General features: G+C 40.7%; 1 protein-coding gene across 1 annotated transcript in view; it reads left to right on the top strand.

Moving 5' to 3' along the window:
• Positions 1 to 27,047, top strand: part of DOCK4 (dedicator of cytokinesis 4) — a 203,777-nt gene that overhangs the window by 165,477 nt on the left and 11,253 nt on the right. Inside the window, exons 36-47 of the mRNA XM_004677162.2 lie at positions 5,370 to 5,518; positions 7,542 to 7,628; positions 9,399 to 9,503; positions 13,692 to 13,833; positions 15,247 to 15,413; positions 17,986 to 18,072; positions 21,296 to 21,472; positions 22,169 to 22,252; positions 25,107 to 25,226; positions 25,575 to 25,696; positions 26,024 to 26,144; positions 26,965 to 27,046. Coding sequence (XP_004677219.1) covers positions 5,370 to 5,518; positions 7,542 to 7,628; positions 9,399 to 9,503; positions 13,692 to 13,833; positions 15,247 to 15,413; positions 17,986 to 18,072; positions 21,296 to 21,472; positions 22,169 to 22,252; positions 25,107 to 25,226; positions 25,575 to 25,696; positions 26,024 to 26,144; positions 26,965 to 27,046 — 1,443 coding nt within the window. The remainder of the gene's footprint in view (positions 1 to 5,369; positions 5,519 to 7,541; positions 7,629 to 9,398; positions 9,504 to 13,691; positions 13,834 to 15,246; positions 15,414 to 17,985; positions 18,073 to 21,295; positions 21,473 to 22,168; positions 22,253 to 25,106; positions 25,227 to 25,574; positions 25,697 to 26,023; positions 26,145 to 26,964; position 27,047) is intronic.

The raw sequence follows: 27,047 nt of genomic DNA, 5'->3' as shown, positions 1-27,047 counted from the left end.
CCATACATGTTCGGTTTGAGGGTGGTCCCAGATCATACACAGAGTGAAATAATCCCTTTTCTCATCTCCCTCCTCTCTGTGCTCTTCCTCATTCTTCCCACCGCTGAAAGATCCCTTTACCTAATGACCTTCCTTGATCAGATATAGTACTCAAAGTCAAGGAATGATCTTCTTCACACTGCTGCACTCCTTCTAGTCATTATTCCTGGGGAAAAGCAGTGAAATCGAAGAGCCAATGAATGCTACTACTGCCACTGTCATCGTCCCCACTGTTACCACCTCAGGTTTGCAACTGGATTGCAGAATTAAAAGTACTTTATCCCATAGGTTGTCTTGCTCACAATCTTCTGACAAAAGGAGCTTTTCTTAGAGCTTTTCCTGTCTCCCTTTGCAGTTTCTGCTACAGGAAACTCTAAGTCAGAGCTTGCTAGGCCAAAACTGTAACTGGAAACCCAACACACTGTGGTCATTCTTTGATTATTGATTTTTCCAACTCTGTCCACCTCTTCTTACCTGTATTTCAGAGTCTTCCAATAGTTGCCTTATAAACTCTGTAGGGTTTTCAGTTGTAATAAGTGGGAAAGATAAGGTAGAATATGCTCCCTGCATCTTAAGCAGAATAAGATCCTTTAACTGGATTTAGGAGCTACAAATCTTAGTCTTTCCACACTGTTCATGCAAGAACTCCTGACCATAAGTCCTGACCTATGGTCCCTCTCTGAATTTTAGAATAAAGAAATCCTTCCTAAAGTGGGACTTGTGTTCCCAGAACTTAACTATACCTATAACTATATTTCCACTATGTCAGTTAATAGCAACACTTCACTCAGTCTCGAAACCTTAATGTCATCTTTGTGGTCTCTCTTCTTAACTTCCCTCGGGTTATTCATTTGATTTTATCTCCTAGATATTTGTCAAAACCATTTCCTTTTCGTTATACCATTTTTAACTCCCATTTAGGCCTTTGTTATCTCTTACCTGGAGTTCTCTTAACTGCCACCACCATTATTTGCTAGAACAGAGGTTGGCAAACGATAGCTCATTGGCCTACTACCTGATTTTTGTCATGAATATTTCCTTAAAACGCTGTCATACCAGCTTATTTATAAGTATTGCCTATGGCTGCTGTTGTGCTACAAATGGCAGGGTTGAGTTGCAACAAAAAGCATATGGCCTGTGAGCCTAAATTATCTACTGTCTGACAGTTTTGCCAGTCCCTTCTCAGGCTATAACTCTGCCAGTTGATATCTTCTCCAAAATAAAGTTCATTTTATTCAAGGCCCATCATAATTGAATTAACACTTCACCATTCAACATCATCCTACCACTTGCACTGCTTTCCTTTTTTTCTCTTTCAAGGTTAACTGCTTTATCTTTTCTACAAAGTCTTCACCTTCCTTTTCTTTCCTTCACCAGCTCCATGACCTCACTACCTCAGTCCCATGGGCTTTGTTGATGTTTCCAAATTTTTCCCCATTGCGATTTCATATTTCCATTAAAGCATGTACCATTACTAATTTAATTCAAGATATATGTGGATGGTGTGTGTTTGTAAGTAGACAGACATCCAAATAGAAAATTTCCAGTTACAGGGTGAATCCCTCAGTACAGAGATTGTTTTTAAAATTCTTCTCAGTTCTTAGAATAATGCTTAGCAATCAATGTAAGATTTAAATGCAACTCTAATGAATGCACTCAATTAAATTTCAACACCTGGAGAGCACATTTTTCTCCTTCAATATTGCTAATTCGTTAGTCATTAAGGGAGTCTTGGTACCTCTCCATACAGATGTGTGGATAGATTTGATTTAATGACTAAGATTATTTAATTTACTATGTGGCCTGAGAGTTTAAATGGTCGTTGGAGTACTTAGTAGTCAAATCTTGGGTGAAATGATGAGCCTGGTTTTGTACCTATGGAAACAACCTAGTAGATTTTTTTTTTTTTTTAGGGTAGGGCCCATATAGAAAGAAATGAGAGAGGGAACTGAGAACGAGTTCTTCAGATAGCTCTGAGATATTTTGGTTCTGTGAAGAAATGTCCAAATCTGTCTGATTATATTCTGGAAATGGGTAAATCTTTTTTTTTTTTTTCTCAGTGTGCAGTTTTATATTTCCCAGCGTCATAAGAAGTCCTTTGCCAATATAATATCTTAGTCATCTCTCTTCTGTCTTCATCTTTGTGTCTCCTTAGAGAAAGTAGAACTGATAGAAAAACTTTTCTATCTTTATCGGGTTCTGTTCAGATGGCTTCAAATGGAGCCCTGTTCTGGCCTATTCCTAATTCATCTTCACTCTTCACAGACGCACTTTCTTTCATATTGTTGTCCTCACTATGCACTTCTTAAAATGATGAAATGAGATGACCCATATTCAGTTACTTGGCGGTGCCTTTTGTTCAAATGATAAACACTTTCTAAAAGATTGTCTGAAATGTTGTGATTCACTCTTCCCTCTTTAATAAACAAAATTAACTTCTAAAGATATAAAAGAACAAATATATAACTTGTTGCAATAAACCATCTAAAATTTGCTATTGTGTTCCAAATCAGCCTCATTAGTCTATCATGCCCCAAAGGCATATACATCTTCTTGAATCAGCATCTCCTAGAGTATCCTTGACACACACCCTTTACCTTGGATAGACACATCATTTTCCCCACGTGAATTCTGAACCAGGTGTACTTTGTCTGCTCCCCACCCCCCTCAAGGCACCATTCAGTGAGTTTTCAGCTTTTCCTAATGGTCTATGGTGCCTACTTTTTTCTCACACTTCCCTAGAGCAAGTCACCCTCATCTTACCCTCCAGCTATCCTCTGGACCTTCCCAAGCAAGCATGATTTAGAAAGCAGTTTAAAAACTTGACACCTTTCATTGCCCTCCCATTAAAAATGTGATTGTAACAGTACATATAATTTACCATCTGACTGTTATGCGGTGTCATGAAGTGTGTTCCTAAAGCCATGAGGCACCACCACCATCCAGCTCCAGAATTTTTCATCTTGCCAGATGGAAACTCTAAATCACTTAAACAACCGCTTCACCTTTCCCTTCTTCCATGTCCTGAAAACCACCATTCTTCTTTCTGTTTCTTTAACTTGACCTTCATGTGGGAGCTGCCAGATTCAGTTAAGGCAGTAGGTCCTCTGTCCTCCTCATCCTTATCTTGTGAAATACTGAATACCCTCAAGGATATTTTCTGAGTGCTCAGATGCTATGGGACATACACAAGAAATTTGAAAGACTGAGGTGACAACTCCCAAGTAGTCATTAAGAAAAAGTAGGAATTATTCTGCAGCTCAGTGGAAAGCCTTGAGGCAACAAGGTGTGAATAGCACAGGTATAAGTTCATTGGCAGGTGAGGAAGACCACATTTGTTCAGATGGTGGAGCCAAGAGTGTGTACAACGGAACAGACAGCTATGGGGTTTTCTTAGATGCTTGGCATTTATTTTAAGGCTATGTGGGAAATTGAAAGATCAGGAAATCATCTCAGGAAGTCTCCGTGAAAACTTGAAGACTATTCAAAATACAGCACAGATCTGATAATCTAGTTAACATTATCATCTTGTCCTGTCAAAAGCAGTTTTCCATAGCAACCTACAGGGTGGTGATTCAGCTCAGTTTCTGCTTCCACCAGCTAATCAACTCTCCCTGTCCATTTTATATTCCATCTCCACAAGGAAAAAGACTGGTCAGTGCCCACACAGCAAAGGGCGCTGCCACAGCTCCTCTTCCTTGTACCCAGCTGCCCCTAGGTCAGGGTGCATGTTGTTTCAGTCATCAAAACCCAATGATGGGTGGCAAGGGCTCCCACTGTGGGTGCTGGGGCTTTATGGACAGACACTGGTGAGCTATTTCTGACCTGTGGCAGAACTCTGAGGAAATGTGAGTGAAGATGTTACAGGCTGATGCCAAATCTGTTATAGGACAGGGAGAGAGGGGCACTCCTGAAGCCCCAAACCTGTCTGCTCTAAGTGGGTTCTGCCATCCACCACGTCAAGACAAAACATATAAAACTTTAATGAAAAGGGACTTCAATACAATGAATATACAATACGGAACACAAAGAATATAACTTCTAAATCAAACACCTGAAGTTACCCATCCCCTCGTGGGTAAAAGTCAACCCAAAAGGGATTGGCCCACAGCAAGGCCTGAAAGCTGCCACAAGACTAAAGCACCTTCTGGCCGGGACCCATGGAAAAGGGTCAGAAATGACCAGACAAATCTGGGAGGAAAAGAGCAAAATCAAAACCAATATAAGCACTGCCATAGTCACCTCCCAACAGGTCTCTCACCCTCATCTGCCTTAACCAGTCCAGGGTCAGGAAAGAAGCACGGTTTCTTCATCACATGCTTGCTGCTCCATGTGGCTTCCTCAGGTCTCCTTGTTCTCCATCCTGCTTCCTTCTTTTCTTCTCTTCTGATTTCTTCTCTTCTCTCCTTTTTCTGCCCAGCTCCACCCACCTTCTGGGTGGGACAGGGAACTTGGAACTTCCCCTTTTCCTGTTACAAAGAGATCAATCCAAGTCTTGGGCAAGCACCACTTTCCCTTTAGGAAGCCCGAATTTCTTCTACTAGCTACAGAAAGTTGTTGGCTGGTTTTAATCAGGAGGAAAGTATTATCAGCACATGAACTGAATGAAGAGAGATTAGAGACTAGCTGAGGAGGGGCATGGTAGGAAAGCTTTTGTAGCTGTCATTGAAGACAGATTAAGCTCAGCAAAGGTGATTGAAGAGAAGAAAGGTCAGAGCCTACACCTCACAGAACTTCTATGACTAAGAGGCAAGGAAGAAGTAATAGGGCCCAGGTGTGTATTTTACACACCAAAGTGGCTGAGTCATGTCACTTAGGAGCTTTATGTGCAGTTTCCCTCAAGGCAAATAAATGAAGGAAAAGAATTCCACTTGTTGATAATTATGTTAGAAGCTGCTGTTAGGATTTTTGAGATGCAACTACAGTGGGAAGTTAAATAGACTTGTAACACAAGGCTTTGTCCATCTCATTTAATTTTGTAAATGAATTGGCTGTTACAACTAGAGGGATAATTAGTACAGTCCTACATCAGTGACTTAGTTCTGATTCCTGTTCTTCATCAGTCTGACCATATTTATGGTTAGAGACCTGGCGAACGGCAAGTACTAACTACACTACCTGTCAGCTGCACCTAAGGTATAGATACCATTTCCACGTATATGTACAAAGTCCCCCCTTAAATGTTTCCCCAAGAAATTCCCATTGCCCCCCCCCCAACATACAATAACTTCAGAGGCCATTACTGAAGATTTTGAGCGGCAGCCAGGAAGAAAGGGAGCTCAGGTCACAGCACACCCATCTCAGATATCGCCTTCCCACTGGACTTTCAGAAGCTGCTTATACTCTCCTGTTGTATGATGAGCTGCTGGAATGGTCAGACCGGCCTCTGCGGGAGTTCCTGACCTACCCTATGCAAACAGAATGGCAGCGCAAGGAGCACCTGCACCTCGCCATTATCCAGAACTTTGACCGAGGCAAAGTAAGTCAGCAGTAGCTTTTCCGAGGTGATCGTGTAGGTATTACATTTGTGGTTTTTTTCTGGCTAATTGATGTCCATCTCTTCAAGCAGGAGAGCTCAGATTTCAATACTGATTAAAACACCCAGGAGTGTGCAGTGCAGATTCCAAGGCACTTAGACATTCTAAATAAGCATGTGGCCTGGAGGCTTCGGTGACGCCAGTGAGGTCTCCAGGACATTCTAGTGTGTGTGCATCTTGGACCACACTGTGAGAAACACTGATCTAGAGCATTGCACATTCGGGTGTTTTATTCTCTGAAAAATCCATTATCAATACTTAATTACCTCCCCAGGTTCCCATGCATTCTGTCACACTCTACTTTCTTATAAGGCAAAAATTAATGAGACTGAACTTGCTTAGAAACTTATGTAATGTTTTTATTTCTTTCAACTATTTAATTGAAAGATAAAGTATTTAAAAATATAAAGCTATAAAGGCAACTCTTTGACTATGGGCTTCACAGAACAGGGAGTGTTTCTGTGATACCTGACACTTATAATATTGCATACTATGCTCATTTTTTTTTTAAAGATTTATTTATTTGTACATACAGAGCTGGAGTACAGGCCAGAGGCTCAGGGGCGGCGAGAGGCTTCACCAGAGACAGAGTGGGGGGGGGCAGAACAGGCAGATCGACGAAGTACACTGCTGAGGGGAGCAGCGGGCGGGTCAGGAGAGGTCTGCCACACCATGTGGTCACCTCCAGGGCAGGCGGGAATCGAACTCATGCAGAAGTGGCTTTAGCTTTTCGGTGCAGTGCTTTAACCCGCTGCGCCACCAGGGAGGGCCTTATACTCATTTTTTTTTTTTAAATAATAAAATTTACAAGAATCTTATGACATCTCATCATATACTTGGAGATACTATGAGGTTTCAAAAAGACTGAACAATAATTTAGTTGCTCTGAAAACGTGCATGCTTTAGTGAATATCTTCCCAATTGCCTAGGTTAAGCAGGAAATTATAAGACAACCACTGGCTGTCATTCTTCTACAAAATACAATGGTTGCATCTAAAAATTTGATACAAGGAAATTGCTTCTTTCCTACTCTCCTTTATTATTTATCTAGCTACACTGACATCATTGCATTAATAAGGAGATGCTTTTGGGTCCTCTGATTAGAAAGTTTCGCCATAGAATATGTTGCTAAAAATATCCTGCCCATTCACAGGAGTTTGTGCTAGTCGTTGGCTGCACACTGTGGCCCGTAGGTCAGATGACTCACTGCCTGTTTCTGTAAAGCCCATAATCTCAGAATTGCCTTTCTATTTTTAAATAGTTGAAAGAAATCAAAACAATTTTGACTTGTAAAAATTCCATGAAATTCACATTTCAGCGTCCATAGATCAAGCTGTCACTGCAAGCCAGCTAAGCTTATTCAGATCTATAACTGCTTTTGTGCTTCAGTGGCAGTGTTCAGTTGAGTCACAAGGACTGCGTGGTCCATGAAACCTACACAGGTTACTGCCCAGCCCTTCCTAGAAAAGTGTGCTCACATCTGTGCTTGACCAGAGAACTTCTGCATTTCTGCTGAGAGTATCCAACTGGGTTGGGCCCTCACTATTTATAAGTGCAATTGAGTCAAATAAGGGACCCAGCATTCCAGCTGTGCATAATTGGGCCGTAGGGGTCAATGGTCATTCTGCCTTCAGCTTTGAGGGCCTGTTTATTCATCTACCTGACATTTGTAGAATGACAGTTATTTCAAGATGATGATTCTGAAATGACGCCAAAAAATGTTTCTGCACCATATGTTAATGGCTAGATTAATAGCAGACTGTGTTTCCAACTTAATACAGTTTTAATGATTTACATGTTAATTGCATACTATTTCTATGATTAAAGTTGCATTGGTAATGTTAGAGGTAAGTTATAAAGATGAAGGTATAATATGGCTTGATGATCTGAAAGCTTTGTAACCTCTAGGTGGAAATAAGTAAACCTTTGGGCATCTTTACATTTATGCCATTCATTTGCCCACAGTGTTGGGAGAATGGTATCATCCTGTGCCGGAAGATTGCAGAGCAGTATGAGAGTTACTATGACTACAGAAACCTGAGCAAAATGAGGGTAAGATACCCAGATGAGCCCTAATTGTGCTGTGGCATCCTTTTTTGAGTAGCTTTCTGGTATGGTTTTATGAAATCGACTTTATGAACATCTTCATATATCATGTATAAATCCTCTTTCAGATTCATCATCCCACTGAAGTATACTCAGCCACTTCTTTGAAAAAAAGCAGATTGATCTTTGTAATACACTGATTATTATACAAAAGTGAGCTCTTGGTCTACTGTAAACACCACATCTGAAATACAGGGTCTAATACGGGACTAAAACTTTCATTTGTTGTTGAACATCTCAAGTTTGAAGAGCTCCTCGCCTGTGCACAGATCTCTGTCTATGCATGCCCTTCTTACTGCCAGAATCTACATAGCAAGATAGTAGAAATGGCTGACCCCTTCACTCATAAACATTGTGGGGCCAAATTCTATAGTTGTCAAATCTCTTTTGCTTTAGAAATGTTTTTAGAAACCTGAACCAAACTCTTAAGACCCAGCTCAAAGGTTCTAACTTGTCCCTTAACCAAAGGTGTTTATATGTTTTTCTCATTCAGGTTCAAAAAATTCCTTCTTGCCCTCCACATCACGATTCTTTAGAGTCATGAACATTTTGGGTCATGTTTTACAATTCTTAATCTCTTTAGAATTTCTAAAATAGGATCATTTGATTTTATGTATTTAAAAAAAAAAAGGATGTTGCTTTTTAATACTGAGGCAGCAACTCATGGGATGATATCCTAAACCTGAACAGCTCCTAAATGCCCTTGCCCCAAAAGTAACTCAGGTGGCAAGGACTGGCCCACACTTTTGGCACAGGGTCTCATGTCAGTGGCTCATCAACATTATCATAACATGAAAATGAAAGAGAAAAAAATCCTTATTTTGACTTTAGTCCATCATGCTGACTTTGGCAGGCATTGCCATTTTATATAAGGACATTGCTGTGCTCCCCCTGGCATCCTGTCCCTCCAACAGAATTGAGGTTACAATGTTTACCCGTGAGAACCCTTGGGTACCATAGCCACTAAAATTTTTATAAACCCAAAGCATTACACTTCATGCCAACTGCTCTTTGGGGGGCTATTATTGAGGCCGGGGGGTGGGTGGAATTTTTCAAGTGCAATATTAGTCTTTCTCTGGAGACCCTGGGGATGATAAAAACATCAATGGGAAACCGTAAGTTTTATGTGCTTCATAGTGCCAACACGTCAAAGACACAAGCTTTCAGCCCAGATAGCACTTTGCACATATGCCTCCTTGGGTTGGTTCATTCGCTTAGCCCTGACACCAATGCAAAGTTGCATTTCTCAGATGTCTTCAATTGCCGTGCTCAAGGTGGAAGCGGGTCCACAAGTGAGTGAATCTGGCACTAAAATTCTCCAGAAAGGCCTTGCTGCTGATGGTTCATGTTAACTTTTACTGAGCTGTGAAGAAAAGATGACTTCAGTAGACTGTGTATTGGGATCATTTTCCTTGGTGAAAACATGTAATTATATACGTGATCCTTTAAAGCAGGATTAGCAAACCACAGCCTGTGTGCCCCACTGGACTAAATAATTGTGACAGAGGCCAGTACCTATAAAGCCCAAAATATTTATGCTCTGGCCATTTACAAAATAAGTTTGCTGATCCCTGCCTTAAAGCATAGAAAGGAAGTTAAACCTTCTTTTCTGAAAACTGAATTAAATAGAAAAAATATATATTTATTTAGAAAACATAAATTGATAGCACTGAAAGATGAGGTCAAATGTTTAGAATTTCTCCTGTGCTTTACTAGATGATGGAAGCCTCTTTGTATGACAAAATTATGGACCAGCAACGTCTTGAACCAGAGTTCTTCAGAGTTGGATTTTATGGGAAAAAATTTCCATTTTTCTTAAGAGTAAGTAATTTTCTATTTAATTTGCTTTCATACTTCCAATATATCAATGTCCCAATCAAGAAAAACAAGATATTAAAGACATGTTGTCATTCCAAAACAGGTAATAGCCTCATGAGATTTTTCTTGGAATGTTTTAGTTTGCAAACACCATGCCAGTCTAGAACACCTTCTTTAGAATAATTCACCAAGATATATAACCATCTTGTGATTTTCTTCCTATGTTTGTAAGTGTAATATACCTTTGAGCAATCTTTGCTCAATATAGCTTTTTCCCCTGTGTGGATGACACTTGCTATCCTGTTCCATCTGCCATTTGCATAGCGTCAGCATTAGAGAAAAATGATGGGCACTTGGGCTGGGACTTTCAGGCTGGGGTGAAGCATTGCAGTTGGACAGCATGTGAAGATCCTGCCTCCAGAACTATGTGGAGAATGTTGTTTGGTCTAGTTGATAACTGTGAAAAAGGGATCCAATTTACTGCTAGTATAAATACTTCTGCAACGGAAATTGTCCAGACAGTCTAAGGTACCTACTGGCTAATGAAATATTCCATTCCATTCTTACCATTTTCACACTGTGCCAGATAGTTTATACGCTTGAATTTTTATTAATCATTTTAATATATAACATCTTTTTTACATAAAAACACTGGTTAGGGGCCCTCCCTGGTGGTGCAGCAGGTTAAAGCACAGCACTAAGAAGCTAAAGCCACTTCAGCATGAGCTTGATCCCCGCCCCGGAGGTGACCACATGGTGCGCAGACCTCTCCTGACCTGCCCACTGCTCCCCTCAGCAGTATACTTCATCACTTGGTCTGTTCTGCTCCCTGCTCTGTCTTTGGTGAATCCTCTCACTGTCCCTGCACCTCTGGCCTGTTCCCCAGCTCTGTATGCATAAATAAATAAATCTTGAAAAAAAAAAAAACACACTGGTTAGGAGAGGAAATGTACCCCCCCCCCCCCCGCCAGCAACCTAGGAAGTGTCTGGGATAATTGTAAAAGTGAGTGAACTAATTTCAAACTTTCTGTCTCATATACTATGATGTCGGTATTTGTGTTGCCCTAAATCTTGCTTTAACTGTTAGCACAGATGGCTAGATGAAAAGGAAAGGGGGAGGGAAAGATTTGGCTTCATTCTTTATTTACTAATTATTAACTTATCTGCCTTTCAGAATGAAAGCTATATGTATTAGTAATACATGTATTATAAACAATAAATTTATAATAAGTCTATATAAATTGATGAAATTATATATCGTTTATATATTTATTTATCCCAGAGTATCCAAACACCAGAGACAAAAGATACATTTTAATATTATACAGGAGAGTCAAAGATGGGTCGATCCTGTCTTATTTGACTGAAACATCAATGTCTCTGGGAGCCACATAGGTAAGGAGCATTTCCTTGTGTTAAAAACAGGGTGCACAGGGCCCTCCCTGGTGGCGCAGCAGGTTAAAGCACAGCACTGAGAAGCTAAAGCCACTTCCGCATTAGTTCGATCCCCGCCTGCCTACGAGGTGACCACATGGCGCTGCAGACCTCTCCTGACTTGCCCGCTGCTCCCCTCAGCAGTGTACTTCCTCGATCTGCCTGTTCTGCTCCCGGTTCTGTCTCTGGTGAATCCTCTCACCCTCCACATCTCTGGCCTGTACGCCAGTTCTGTATGAATAAATAAATAAATCTTTAAAAAAAAAAAAAAAAACAGGGTGCACATGATGATGTGCATGGTCACGAAGTGACTCAGCAGATTAGCCTAAGAATGGAAAAACTGCTGTCTCAAAAACAGTGGCAAATGTACATTTGCTGACTTTGAAGATGTCCGTGTGATGGTGGATATGCTGTTATCAGCAGCCCTGGCGGATGGCCCAGCTTCCCACTAGAGCGAGGATGCCAGTTGTGGGCACACACAGGACCAGAGAGCCCATAGAGGGCCCAGGCAGGACAATGGTGCGGCCCTGCCGCCTGTCACTCCCAATCATGAAGACAAAGGGTCACTCTTCTTCTGCAGCATCCTAGAGACTAATTGATCCATTAGAAACAGGATACAGTGTTTAGAGATAGTAATTTAGATCACCTACCAAGCTGCAGTTTACCTTAAAAGTCAGAAGAGTAAAATTTAGGTTAAAGAAAATGTTGTAATGTACACTGTATCACATATGTTAGATAATACTGAAATGTGTCATTTTATCTAATCAGTCATATGCTATGATTTTTCATATTTTCTGTTTAGGAAGGGGTCCACAAAAGTCCTAATGTAGCCCTGATTAAATTGTGAGTTCAGCTAGCAAGGAAGTATGAAGGTCCCTCGATGGCAATCTGGCATGTGCGATTAATTAATGTGCAAAGTTAAAAATAGTTTAGGAGCCATCATTTTAAAGAGAACTTTAAAAATTAGAAAGTTGTATTGGCTAGTGATATAAAGTTTGTTAAAATATCAATTCGCATAATGAAGCTCCACAGTGAGTGGTCTTGTGAAAACAGCTTTCCCTTCGGAATGAAAGAGTTGGGTTCCCCTCTGTTGGTCCCTAACGGGCACTGCAACCTTCAGTGCATGCAGCACCATGGGCCCTTTTGTAGGAAATAAGATTCTAATCTTTTCTTTGATTTAAAAACAAAGACCAACAGTAACATTCCTTTTTAATCAAGTTCAGGATCATTTTTAAAGCTCAAATGAATAGTTATATCACCAAAGTATTTTTTTCCCCTAGAATTTGGGTAGTCTGTTAACAGTGTTTTATATGTGTAAACGATCTCTGAAGAAGGATTCCTCTGGTGAGAATGGTTGAGGTCAAGGATGGAAAAGAGATCCACTTTCTGTTTTATACCCTGTACTATTTAGAATATTTTTAAAATAAAAGCTTGATTTACCACTAATTTATAATACTTTATCAATTTTGAGGATACAGCTTCACACCCCTAAGTACACAAACCTCACCTCACCCACCACCAAAGTTGTAGTTTCATCATGCTACGAAACCAGCCCACTCTGCCCATTCCTCCACTCTTCTCCTTCTTTGGTAACTACCTTTTTAATTTTTTTTCTCAGAATTTCAGTTACTTTTGTTGTAATCTCTTTGTTTGCTTTTGTTATTTATATTCCAGATATGAAGAAACCGTCCATTAATTATCTTTCTGACTTGTTTAGCTTAGTTTTATCCACCTCAAGTTTTATCCATGTGGTCACATAAGGCAAAGTTTTCTTTTTTAATCACCAAGCAGTATTCCACTGAGTATCTGTGCCACATTGTCTTGATCCTGTCATCTGTCACCAGGCACGTAGGTTATTTCCTTGTCTCGACTATTGTAAGTAATGCTGCTATGAACATAGAAATACATATATCTTTTTAAATTAATGTTTTATTTTGGAATTTTTAACTTATAGGTATGTATTCCCTTTTCCGGAAAAGGTGGTTAATATTTTATATATCAACAGGTACAACTGCCCAGGTCCATGCCTAAGTATATACCTAAGAGAACAGAAAATGTATGCCCACAAACACCTGTACACATGTATATCTGTTGATAGCAGCATGACTCATAATAGCCAAAACTGGAAAAGCCAAAATGTCCATCAACTGATGGACAAGCAAAACATGGTATATCTCCAGAAGGAACTCTTCAGCAATAAAAAAGGAATGAAGCAGTAATATATGCTGAGAATGGATCAACCTCAAGAACATTATGTTAAATAAAAGAAGCCAAGTAGAAAAAGAAAAGACCACATATTGTAGCATTCCATTTATGTGAAATGTACAGAATAGGCAAATCTGTAAAACAGGGCTGCAGGGAGGGAGGGGGGTGTGGTTCTTATGGCTATGGGTTTCCGAACTGTTCTGATAGTTGCATAACTCTGTAAATATACTTGAAAAGTGAGGCATGATACCAGGGCTTATTAAAAGCAGTGCTACCCCAATTTAAAAAGTTTTTCACAAATACATTTTGAAATTTGTGTTTTTATAACTTAAAAAGAATTAGAAGCAGCAGAAAGTGAACCTCGTGATCCTTGCCCTGAATTTGTAATATTTGGGCAAGTTTTTCAGACATCCTGTGGGGGTGTTTTCAGTCTATGAAAGGGGGTGGGGAAGTGGGGCTGGGTAGAGGCACCTGCCAGTGTCATAATATTTGTTCTTTCTGGAATCAATGCACTCAGTTACATGGCCCTAATTTGTTGAATTTCACCTCCAGAATAAGGAGTTTGTGTGTCGAGGGCATGACTATGAGAGACTGGAGGCCTTCCAGCAGAGGATGCTGAACGAGTTCCCCCACGCCATCGCCATGCAGCATGCCAACCAGCCCGATGAGACCATCTTCCAGGCGGAAGCTCAGTGTATCCACACCTCAAAGGGCCGCTCCAGAGAGGCCAAGCTGGCCATGAGCCTGCAGAGCATTTCCACACAAGGTGGTTCGGCCAGTGACCCCTTTGCAGTCACCATGTTCTTATTCTCCCTCTTTCTCGTCGCCTTAGTGTTAGCATAGCTTAGCTTTAGCTTCTGAACAAAATTGTTCTATTAACTATCACAGTGTCTGTTGAAAAGAAAACTCTTAAAAATTCCACTAAAGACGTTTTTTCCTTTGTATTATGACTTTTCTGTAGCTCAGTCCTGCTAAATGCTCTTTTTACTGATTTTCCTTAGAATACTTTTCTTATCCTACATCCTATGGAAGCTAGTTCAGCTCAAGGAAGTAATACCATTTTGTTTACCAGCACATATTGCTCACCCCTGTTCTCATGACATTTTTATTTTGGAATGAAGAAGGGGAGAGAAAGAGGTACATATACTAGTATCTTTTGATGCTTCTGAGCCATGGCTTTCTGGACCACCTGTCCTAATTGCTACCCAGGTGCTTTACTGCCCATCATCTAAATATGATCAACTCTGCTGAAATCCCATAGTCATTATGGAGAAAGGGAACTCATGCCATTCCTCCCACAGTCCCTCAGTCTCTTCCTAAAACTAATGGCCTTAAAGTCTAGACACTACCACTGGTAGTTAAGGATACCATTTCATAGTAGAAACTGAAGTGCCACAGAATCAAGCCATTATATAAAGAAAAATACTTTGTTGTCCTTCTTGAATGAGAAGAGTTAAATATGCAAGGTGTAATTGAAGGAAAATCTTTGAGAAGAGTAAGTATACAGCTGTGTAGTATATGTAGTTCAGACAGTATAAAATACAACAAAATACTCTTGGCAGTATGAGATTTGGAAGACGGAGAGCACAGTATAGGAGGGTTGCAGGTGTGGAACTGTACACAGAGAAATAGAAGTCACCGTCAGTACTGACTTCTCGCTTTGGTCATGGTTGCATCCATTTATTCATACAATTTTTAAAAAACAAAGAATTTTTAAAAGGGCCATGTATGAGTGCCTCATGAAAGACTATGAATTAGACGCAAAAATTAAAAGTTATAAAATTTGAGTACCTGAGATCCTAGCTCCAGCCTACCCCATCCACAGAAAAGTCAATGTCAGTTAAATTCTGGGGTCATAGAAATTTCAGACTGATAAAATGTTTTCAGAATTACCAGCCTCAAACTAAGAGTTCAAATTATTTTAGGTTCAGAAACGAGTTTCTGTGAGTCTAGTTCCTGACACCTTCTTGTCCGTCACTTTTTAATGATTTTAACCAAATGGAAATACCTGAGGACTACATGCCTGCTCTCCCAGCCACAGCACCACTTGAGGTAGACTGCCATCAGGTTTGCCAAATCAGGTTTCCTCCTTGACTCTTTGACCCAGACTTGCAGATCTACGCCGTGACACCTATTCCAGAGAGCCAGGAGGTCCTGCAGAGAGAGGGTGTTCCAGACAACATCAAAAGCTTCTATAAAGTGAATCATATCTGGAAATTCCGCTATGACAGACCATTTCACAAAGGCACTAAAGATAAAGAAAATGAATTCAAGGTACTGTGCTGTTGTTTTCCTATGTTCTCTCTCAGGTAGACCATGAGCTCCTGGGGGCAAACCCCTCAGTAAATATTCAAAATAGAGTCAATTTACAGAACCAGAAGGGACCAGAAATCAGTTAGTCTAGCAATTCTCAGATGCTGCCGTGAGTCAGGGTGACATGGGAGCTTTCTAACCCAACAGATTTCTATCCCTTCTGCCCAGAAATTCTGACAGTCCATCTGAGGAGAAACCCTAAAATCAGCTTTGTGTGTGTGTGTCACAACTCTAATGCAGTGGTCCTGAACCAGTCTTTGGGATCTTATTCATATTGAACTAACTGTGGGAACCTCAGTTTATTTATTCTCAGACACAGTAGAATTCAATGAATAAAGAATGCTTAATGAAGGAGAAAAGAGGATGTCAGAGAATCATTAGAAAGATCCTGGGGTGGTGCTAACGTTCTGTGCTGTCTTCTGTTGCTTGTTCCTACAAGAACGGTGTGTGATTAAGACTTCTGGGAAGACCCAGAGTAAAAACCAACCATGTATGTTTGCATGTGCTGTTTCTCTGTTCTGAGTAGTTCCAATATGTCTTGCAAATCTAGAGGTTCCTCAGTCAGAAAGAGATTTCTAAAAGCCTTGTTGAGAGAAAGAAGTAAGACTGTCCCAAGGACAAACTAGAATGTGTCCTTGACAGTGGTTAATATAGAATAGGTAGAACCCCTGGTAGTCAGTTAACAAAGACTGCAGAATGGTCTTTTACAGCTTTCATCATAGGTGATGTCCACTGAAGATGGAAACCTCCTCATAACACTATCAGTCATGATGATCTAATGTTCTCTTTCCTGGTCACCTCTGCCTCAGTGTCAGCTCCCAGGAAATACAGCTAAGTGATGAAAAGGGGGAACCCATGATAGTTTTGTAGTGTTGAAGGCACCAAAGAGCAGTCCATTGTGCAGGGAGGTCTGATGGTTAAATATCCCAGCCAGGAGTCATTTGAAGAAGCAGCACTGGATTATTATTTAAAAGATCTGTGATAATTTGCTAGTCATTTTATACACTAATATTTTTCTCTCTGCCCTCCAGTATCAATCAGAGATTATTAGGTTGTGGCACTGTTTCATTTGGGGCACTGTTTTCATTGTAGCTGCTTCCTGTGAGGAGGTCAAAGACCACTGGAGGCAGGCAGTGCAGGTGCTCAGTCACATCTCACTTCCCAGCAGACCCAGCACTAGAACCCAAATCTTTTGATACCTTCTCGGGCACTTTTTCCTGCGTGTCCTCACGGTCATGACTATTTGTCAATAGTAGAGTGATTCTCCCGCCCCTCAGAAAAATAAATCTGGCTGCTTATTTCTTTGCTCACAGCCTTTGACATCCGGCTCCAAATTGCTCCCCCAGAAGCCTCGCCCACCCAACTGTCCTCCCTCTCTGTCTCAGCCACACCAGACTTGTCTCTCCATCCCTTGCTGTGCCCTTTCACAGCCTCTCAGTGTGTCTGTGTCTGCTGCTTCCTGCTGCCTGCAGTGCTTCCCCCACTCTCCGCCTGGCAAACTCCTACTCATTCTTCAAAATTCCGCTCACATGTCACCTCCTCTGAGGAGCGCTGTCCTCCTCCCCTCCTCCCACATGATGCTGTACATGCCTGCTTCTCCATGTCTCCCTCAGCACCTGGAGCCGCCTGCCTCCCTGGCACCACCGGAACGCTTCAAGCTCCTGTCACTAGGGCTCTGCCTTGTTCATTTCAGTTTACCTTGGCCGTCACAAAGACAACCTTTCACTTCTTGTTGTGGTTGAAAAGTGGCACTATTTTGGGAAATTTTAAATGATTATTGTCCTCTTAGAAGTCACCTTTGGTTAAACCAGATAGATGAGGCATAGATGCAGAAAACCCGGCTGACAAGATACACTCGATAGCAGCTCTGAGCAAAAGCAGCCATGCTGCATGTGTCATGGGAGTCCTGGCTGGAGGGAGCCCTGGCCAGTATAGCTCCCCAGGATTAGAGCAGCTCAAATGGGTACAAGAAAACATGAGCAGTGGGTATTGCCTGGGGAAGGCAAGAGGGAATTTACTGCTGGCTCTGCAGGTAGTTAGAATAAAGCTTTGATCTGGTCACCCTGCCTCTGAGATTTCACAGCTTCATCTTTAAAATAGAAAGATACAGTTAATGGTTCCTACAGTCCTTCCCTCCTCCAGGAGTCTGTTATTCTAGTCCTGCAGTGACTAGCTGATACTGACCCCTTTCTGTTAACCCATATCCAAAATGGGTAGACCCTGACATGTAATGACAGCTTAAGCTAGAAAGAAAAGACAAGACTTTAGACTTTAAGCTTGCTGTCTGTAGCAGGCCACTTATTCTCTGTGGAAAACTGTCCCAAGTGTCAGCCGATGGAACTGTCTGCAGCAGCCCAGTGATCATTCACTGTGATGCTTCGTGTGAGAAGGCTGCAGATGCATGAGACTGCCTGCCAACAAAGGCCTGACTGAAACAGGCAAAACTAGATAAAATGAATGGTAAACATTAGTTATAGCTCTGTACCAAAGGAGGGCAGTTGGGGGACTGACTTGTTGGTTTTGTGTTTTGTAGAGTCTCTGGGTGGAGAGAACATCGTTATACTTGGTGCAGAGTTTACCTGGAATTTCCCGCTGGTTTGAAGTGGAGAAGCGTGAAGTGGTAAGCATCACAGCTTATTCTCCAGTAATTTCTCACCACAGTTGCTCACTGGGAGTCATGCTGTATACAATTGCTTCTACTTTTGGCTTGAAGTTCCTGGGAGTGCTCACAGTAAGTTAATGTTTGTCCTAGTGAGCACTATCACTAGACTTGAAGGGGGATATTGCTGTTATCCTGGTCCAGACATGGGGATTCCTTAAAAGTAACTACAACTGTGGCATGTAAACAGCTCAGGCTGTTGAGTTATGGGAACTGGAATTCCAGCGCTCCTTAGTTCTTAGCTACGTGCCCTTCAGTGCTACCTAGGTGCTGGGCCAGTGCAAAGGTTATTGGCATTATCTTAATTACATATCAGAGTTATGAGGTATATATCCTCATACCTATTTCCACAAGTTTCAATAAGAAGTTAAAAGCCTATGCCAGAAATCACAATTGTGAAAGTATAATTGAACTCCTTCCTTCTTTAGGTAACAAGCCCACTCTGTCAATGCATAAGTAAGAGTAGCTCCTGTGTAAGTCCTCTTCCCAGAATGGCTTGTCCTACCTAAACTCTCTAAACATTGAAACTTCCCATGTTCATCTAATGGCACTTCCTTTTGATGTGCTAGCAGTTGGTACAGCTCCCCAAGCAGCTCTTCCTTAGATGCATCAGTGAGGCTGTATTCCTGCACATTTTAGGGTCCCTAAAACTGACTGCTTACATGGTGTACCCCCTTGCCATCCATGGAAGAAGAGAGCCAGCTAAACATAGTGCTCAGAATGTCTTCCTGTTATGCTTTCTGCTGTATGACATGGGCCCGACCCACAGAATGTTCTTAGTCATCCAAGCCGCATTAATGATTCAAAGAGCCTTTTCAGCTACTTACTACCCAGAGCGTTAAATTCTGTGAAGTCTCATTTCAAAAAATCACACACACACACACTCACTACACTAATAAAAAGTAGCATGCTGCTAATGGTTAAAGGGCCATTGTTAAACACCACCTTTCGAACATCAGCTGCCTATTGTACTAGAATATACAATCTTCTATTCTGTCAAATAGCAAATCAAACTGGGCTACTTTGTTCCCTGAACACAGCCCACTCCTACCAACCTTATATATATATATATTTTTATTGTTCCCACTGCCTGAAATGTCGCTACCTTCTATTAAAATGACTGATTTATAGCTTTAACTTCTAATGTAGAAGGTCATTATGATCAGGGGCATATAACTCAATAAATGTATGCCAGAATGAATTGAAATTCCTAGTGTGTAATGCCAAAATCTGAAAACCAAAAGGTTTTTCATCTGGTGTTTGGACACCAAAACTTAATGTTATATATAAACCTAACCTCATTGGATGTACGATCACCTTCAACTTGTGAATGTTGCTGTGTTTTACTATAGAAATATCAGTGTATTTCATTAAAGGGAAATTTCCCAGACCCGGCTGGAGAATTACCTAATATACCATAACACCTGAAATCTGAAAAGTTCTGAATTCTGAAGCATCAGAAGTTTCAGATGAGATTAAGGCCCTTGGTTCTCCAAATCAGAGTCCCACCATCTATTAGCCCATTTGTTCAACAATAAATATAGCTTTGAGCTACTATTTATTCAGTAGTTGTTTTCAAAACATCTTTTTTTTATTGATCAAAAAGTAAACTTAAAAATGTTTAAACAAGAAAAAATAGTAAAAATTCCAGCTAACGATGAAATTTACACCTCACATTCTTCAGAAAATCATAGGCCTCTATTTTCTTTGTTTTCAAAATATATGCAAAATCTAACGGTGCCTCACCCCTACCACTGATAGCTCCATTTAGTGCCTGATTTCTGTCTCCTGTGAGGCTATGCTGACCATCTGAGGTCACTTCTTTCCTTTCTAAATTTCACTCAGAGCATATGAAGAAACTGTACGGTGAACCTAGGTTGCCCTTTGCCCTCAGCTGTCAAATAAAGAATCTCCATCTGTATCTCCATCCATCACAGTGGACTATTTGAAGTAAATCTCAAACATAATATTTCATTTATAAATATTTCAATATGTATATTAACAAAAAGCTATACTATTATCCCTTTCTTTAAAAAGTAACCATTTTTTTACCATAAAATATTCCCAATTCATTCACACACTTCATTAAATCTCTTTATATTAATTTTTCATTTGAATCTAGAGGCAAATGAGAGTCCGACATTGCAATTGGCTGAAATGATTTTTATAATTTTACTGATGTATAGGTCCCTACATATAACTTTTTTTTTCCTTGCAGGGCTTTTGTTTGCTTGTTTTTAAGTGTTGTTGAAGAAACCAGGCTGTGTTTATCCTAAAGTGTTTTCTTAAGTCTAGATTTTGCAAACTGAGAAGGAATGGGGTTATTTAACATGTATTTTTGTCCCTGGATTTTTTTGTAAATTGGCAGTTAGATCTAGAGGCTTGATAAAGAAGTTGCTATTTTTTTTTTTTCAGAAAGATTTCATTTCTGAACTGAAAGAAAGATGTATTTAAACATACTTACTGTAAATTTCAGTTGCTTTATAGCTGCAAGCTTTGTACACCTTCTCTTCCAAAGGAATGTCATTGACAATAACAATGCCATTCAAGAGTATTCTCATCATTATCACAGTTAGGTTCCCTACACAACCCAGAATTTTTATGTCATTATGATTCTGTTTGGCTCTTCTTCAACAATTAGATCCTGTAGCATATATGATTATTTCCTATAACTCCCAACTGTGTACCCTCTTGTGTCACCTTATGCTGCTATTATAGATGCTTCAGGGTCTGTATGTGCACAAGTCCCATCTTCCCAAGGGGGCTGAAAGCCCCTTGACACCCAATTTCTGTAAATGCATCTTTGTATCATAGTGCTTCGCATCAAGTAAGCATCGAGATAGTGATAATAATAAAGGGCCCTGAATATTTACCCTTCAAAAGAAAAAGCAAGCTTTGGAAGACACAAGAAGCTTGGAATTTCTTTTAAGAATTAATTTGATTGTTGCAGTGTTAATATATAATTGATTGTCAGGTACCCAAACCACATTATCTACCAATGAGTATAATCACGATCTTTCCAGACTTTCCTAATGAACAACTAATTTGTCCTCCTCGTCCTGGTCTGTTCTATTGGATAGCCCCCTAGTAGAGGGAAAATATGTAATTCAGAACACAATAATCTACTTTCTCTTTCTTCTGATTGTCACAAAATCAAATATATTTATACTCATTTGTTTCACAGGTAGAAATGAGCCCTCTGGAAAATGCAATTGAGGTATTGGAAAATAAAAATCAGCAGCTGAAGACTCTGATAAGTCAGTGTCAAACCCGACAGATGCAGAATATCAACCCCCTGACCATGTGCCTGAATGGCGTTATAGACGCTGCAGTTAATGGTGGAGTTTCCAGGTATCAAGAGGTAAGGAGTAGGTATTATTGTTTGGAAAAAGATTTTCAGATGTCATTTCTTAAGGTCTCAGAAATAATATCTTCAGTATATACATGCCAGCATGCTAAATTCAGGCTACAATTGGCACAGAGTTATTTTTAAATAAAGCAAATACAGTCATTTATGACACATTTATTCTGTTTCACAGGATGTGATTTTTTTGAGGATAAAGATGGTTTTTCTTGAATGAATTAAAGCGTAGTGAGTGTATCAAGATTGTTTAATAGATGGCATATCTTAGATCATTTCCTTGAGTAAAGATGTTCATGGTCATAGAGAAGTTTCATCTTGTGTAGAAGATACTTTTAAAACAAAGAAGGCAGATAAGAACCCACTTAAATAAAAAGGCACAGTAACTTGGAAGATGAGGCCACCATCTTAATGACACAATCAGTGCATTTTCAGGATACAATGCCATAAATCTTACTCATATGGATGTGCTATTTGCTTATTTGTTTTACCAGTGACACTTACACAATATCTGACCTCCTTTTGATAGTCCTTCCCTTTTGTTCCCATTCTGATCAGCCCTCAGGAATCTCCACATCTACCCCAAATGTGGTTTTTAATGGTGTCATTTCTTTAAAGATGGCAGGGTTTTAAAAACAACTGTGTCCTTCACTGCCTTTATAATTCTCATAAACTGACTATCCCATTTCTTACTAGGCATTTTTTGTCAAAGACTATATCTTAAGTCACCCTGAAGATGGAGAGAAAATTGCACGGTTAAGAGAGCTGATGCTTGAGCAGGTAAGGGGGGAAGGAGCCAATCCCTGAATCTTTCTCCTGACTAGATTAATGCTTGCTTAATCAGAGACCTTTGATGAGGTTTTCTATCAGTGACCTAACTGAAACTGACAGTCAAGAATTACAGACTTGTGTATTATATATCCAACTTGTTAATTCCTACTCACCTGATGCAATAATATAACAATGAGTAGACTATTGCAGCCCTTTCTAAGAACACCTAAAGTTGTTATAATGTTCTTTGGATGATTTCTCCCTAAAGACGTACTTTAGGCTTGATGCCAAATCTTCAGGCTCAAGTCAGTCCACCACAAAGTAATTGTGACATTGATTCCAGATAAAGGAATCAATAAATGAGGTTCTTAAATGTTATAAGGATGTGCGCAATCAATACACTTTGCTTTAAGACTGGCCATGTTTTACAGACTAAAAACCAATAGGTTATATGATAGACAAAACTAGATGCAACCTCATTTTTCACTTCAAGGATGCATAGTTTATTTTTATTTGGTTCCATTAACTATGAAGAAAAGGAATAACTAATCTGTTGGCTAAGATACCCCTGTTGGAAGTTCTTGTCCTGAAATGATCTGGAAACCTCTCAAGAGAAGTTATCATTAGAAGGCTGGGTTACATAGGAATCACTTTTTTTTTTTTAAGATTTATTTATTTGTACATACAGAATTGGGGTACAGGCCAGAGGCTCATTGGCGGTGAGAGACCACCAGAGACAGAGTGGGGAGCAACGGGCGGGTCAGGAGAGGTCTGCCGCGCCATGTGGTCTCTTCCGGGGCAGGCGGGAATCGAACTCATGCGGAAGCGGCTTTAGATTTTCAGTGCTGTGCTTTAACCCGCTGCACCACCAGGGAGGGCCAGGAATCACTTTTTAAACACACACAAAAATGCAGAATATGCATGGTAAAATTTGACAAAGTCAACTCTTCCCATTTGATACCATATTAATAAACATGCTGTCTTGGATTAGAAAGAGATGGGTTTGTGTTTGCTTGAGCAGTTGTCCAGAACAGCTGTACAACTTCTGTAAAAGAAAAAGGAGTTAGCTGAGGTTGAACTGCAAGGAAATAACTAGAAGTCAGTAGGTTTGGTTATCCCGGATTTAGGGATTATGGAATCACAGAAACATTAGTTGATTTTTAAAACTGTTTTACTGAACAGGGTCCCTGGTCAGTGATCTTACCCTAGGACTCATTGCTGTACTGAGATGAAAGTCTTTCCCCAGAATTAATTGGTAACTCAGGGTATGGAGCCCTGAGGAAAGGGGGGGGGGGATGAGAATCTTTATTTCCTCCACATCTTTCCTGATTACATTGAGGGGCCCTGGAAGGTGCACGGCCTAGGATGCAAGCGATCTCTCCCTGGACCTCATGAGGCGGCTCGGAGTAACTCTCTGGAAGACATGAAGTTGCACTGCTACAGTGCTCCTTATGGAAAGGCTTGTTGCCAGCCCTTGACAGATACCTTTGGTGCTCAGGTCCTGCAGGCATTGCCTGAGTTCCAGAGAGCTGCCTGAAATTCCCAGATGACCCCAATCCAATGACTGAAAAAGTGGCATTAAGCCTGGCCGTTTGGGCCCAATGCAGCACAACTCTGGCTAGACTAGACAGGTCCAGAGTGCTGCTGGGATTGGACTGCCAAGCAGCTCCACTTCCAGCTCAACTTGTTGGTCAAGCCCTACTTCTGCCACCCAGCCCCAAGCAGTAATGCCAAGGATATGCCCAGTAAGTACCGTAACCTCCCTACCTGCCAAAGAAGCCCACTTGCAACATTATGTGGACAAAAGGGAGGTATCCCAACTGCTGGTACTTAAAGTAGAGAAGACTGGGGCACCTCCTTTCCTTCTGTCCCCTCATCACAGTGAGGCCACTCTTCCTTTATGCTTCAGCCTATTCCATTTAAAGGGGTCCTTGTTTCTTGCAAGGCATTTTTATCTTTATGAAAATGTGATGGCAGTGGGTGGGAATTGCTACTTCTGTCTCCTTCAGGAAGTTGCTGGATGCTCTCACCCACCAGGGTCAGTCCTGTTTGATCCAATTCAGTCTTGAATCTTCAGACTGTAGAGATAAAAGACAGAATGTGTGAGTAGTTTCCATCCCAGCTTATGGAATTCGTTGTTTTTGACCATTTTTTAAAAATGTAAAAGAATGCCTCTACACATATCACAGGGATTAAGCACTACTGATAGTTGTACAAAGGCAACTTGAATGTTTATGGTCCTCAGAGGAAAATATTTTTTAAAAAGCAGTTGCTTTTTTGTGTTGTAATAATTGAACAAAAATATTTTTTAATAAACACAAGGGACTTAAGAACTGATACAAATTCTTTCTCACTTTTCCCTTCCTCCTTAACAGATTTTGAAAATCTGGGGGAGGGATGAATGGGGACAGAAGAACCTGGTGGAAGAGAGAAGGGTAACCCGGCAAAGGAGGGGGGGGCATGCAAACAAGTGACCCCCTGCAGAGAACTGCCTGACCTTGCTATTGGGGAGCAGCTGTCTGCTTTTACTCCCCCATCCTGGGAGCACGGAGGGCCAAAAGGACACAAACTCTTTGGAGAGGTTGTTATTACAGATCTAAAATGCATGGGAAAGAAACTTGGAGTTGATTTTCCGACAAGTCTTTGGATCAGAGACCTACCATCGAATCCTCACATCTTTTACAACATGCAGGATTTTTCTGACCTTCAGTATGCTCTCCTGTTAATTAAGAATTGTTCCTATCCTGTCAGATTGAGAGGACGCACAATAGTGCTTGCAAATACCTGGTATAGTGCTTGATTCCTAGCACTGTAGTCCTGGAAGTATTCATTGATGTGTTTTTTTCCTTACCTTTTTATCAAGGCCCAGATTTTGGAATTTGGTCTCGCCGTGCATGAGAAGTTTGTGCCTCAAGACATGAGACCCCTTCACAAAAAGCTGATCGACCAGTTCTTTGTGATGAAGTCCAGTTTAGGGATACAGGTATGTGCAGCAAGTGTCCACGATGGGGCGCTCTGACCACTGCCTTCTTACTTTTTGTTAAAAGCTCCAGAAAGTATCCAACAGCGCCATCTTTTGATTTTTCTATCAAGCTGCACCATTTAACCAAGGAGTCCTCCAATCTTAAAACCACATTACTTCCTATTTGCCAGGTTCACCTTTTACGAAAACAAAACACTAAGTGAGAGAAAGCCTGGTACTGCAACTTATAATAGGTCCCTATGTAACGATTGCATGACAGTAGAATGTCTACCCAGTATGCTAATATATCGAGAACTACTTTGCCCACATAATTACTCTTCTAAAATATTTTATTTACTGCATCTGTAGGAGTTCTCTGCGTGCATACAAGCCAGTCCTGTCCATTTCCCTAATGGAAGCCCTCGTGGGTGCAGAAACTCAGCACCTCCTTCCATGAGCCCAGATGGCACCAGGGTAATTCCTAGACGCAGGTAAGTCATATTCTGAATTATCTTACAATTTGGCATCCCTACAAGATGATCTGGAATGATTTTCCCATTCTTTATGGCACGATTTGTCAAATACGCTATTTCTTAATGAAATAATTAACCCGCGAGGCAGTTGCAGACATCTGCCACTGGTGAGATAGCACCAGCGTGATGAATAAAGAGACTCAAACATTTGATTGTATTGAGGCAAGCAGGAGACAACAAAATGGGATGTAGATTTTTTTTCCTATGGTTTTATTCCACGCCAGCATGTGATAAAAGTGCAATTCAGAGACGGAGCTAACGACATTTCTTTTCCCCCCGAAACAGCCCATTAAGTTACCCAGCTGTCAACAGATATTCTTCCTCCTCACTGTCCTCACAAGCTTCTGCTGAAGTAAGCAATATTACAGGGCAATCAGAAAGCTCTGATGAAGTCTTTAACATGCAGGTACTTGATTAGCTTTCTGTCTGGTTGTGTTCACTCCTTTTCTGTCTCAGTCATGAGTTTCTGTTCACTCTGCTAATGAACAGACTACAAGCAAGAATTTGACTTAAGGACAAATCTTCAAACATCCTTATTGCTTTCCTGGTCTCGAGTCAACAAAGCTATTTCTCTCAAAACCACCCCATGTACTCTAAGGCAACAAGAATACACACTGGAGAGGTCCCAGCAGGCTGGGCAGGGCTTAAGGCCAAGACCCACCTCTGATTTGGTCAGTCCAGAACTTGTGCAGCTTCTCCCCACATACTCGCTGCCCCAGGTTTAGGGATCCATGATAAGGTCTCTCCAGTCATGTATGTTTCAGTTTTCCATAAGATTTTTTATGAAAGAAAAAATATGGTTTTCGGGGACGTTAGAGTCAATATATTGCTTGCAACAAAAATCTTTGCATGCAGCTATGCAGCATTTATAATAATTCAGACTAGGCTGAAATACTCCTTACCACTATCTTTGAGAAAGGGGTATATACACCTTGTAGAATTTATGCTTTAAACACAGTTTTGGAGAAAAAGAAAAGGTACATTTGCTCTGGCCCATTTACATGCCCCGGGCTGGTGAGTCCAGTGCTGTACCCCGCCACAATCCGCAGCTGAACTTCTCACAAGTGCACTCCCTTGGCAGGAGTCAAAATCTTGGATTCCTTCTTATTAGGCTGAGTAAAACTTTTCATACAGTTCTAAATGACCTTTGCTTTTTTTGCCAAGTTAAAAAAAGTTAGTGATTTTGTTTCATTGATGCATGTGTAACGATGCCCTGTTTTTTTCAGCCAAGTCCATCTACCTCAAGCTTGAGTTCGACTCACTCTGCTTCACCTAATGTGACCAGTTCTGCTCCCTCCAGTGCCAGAGG

The sequence above is a fragment of the Condylura cristata genome, unplaced genomic scaffold (assembly GCF_000260355.1).
Source record: "Condylura cristata isolate star-nosed mole 26May11 unplaced genomic scaffold, ConCri1.0 scaffold00005, whole genome shotgun sequence".
NCBI lineage: Eukaryota > Metazoa > Chordata > Mammalia > Eulipotyphla > Talpidae > Condylura > Condylura cristata.
Note: the sequence above shows the minus strand (reverse complement) of the source record. Positions and strands in the feature narration are given on the sequence as shown.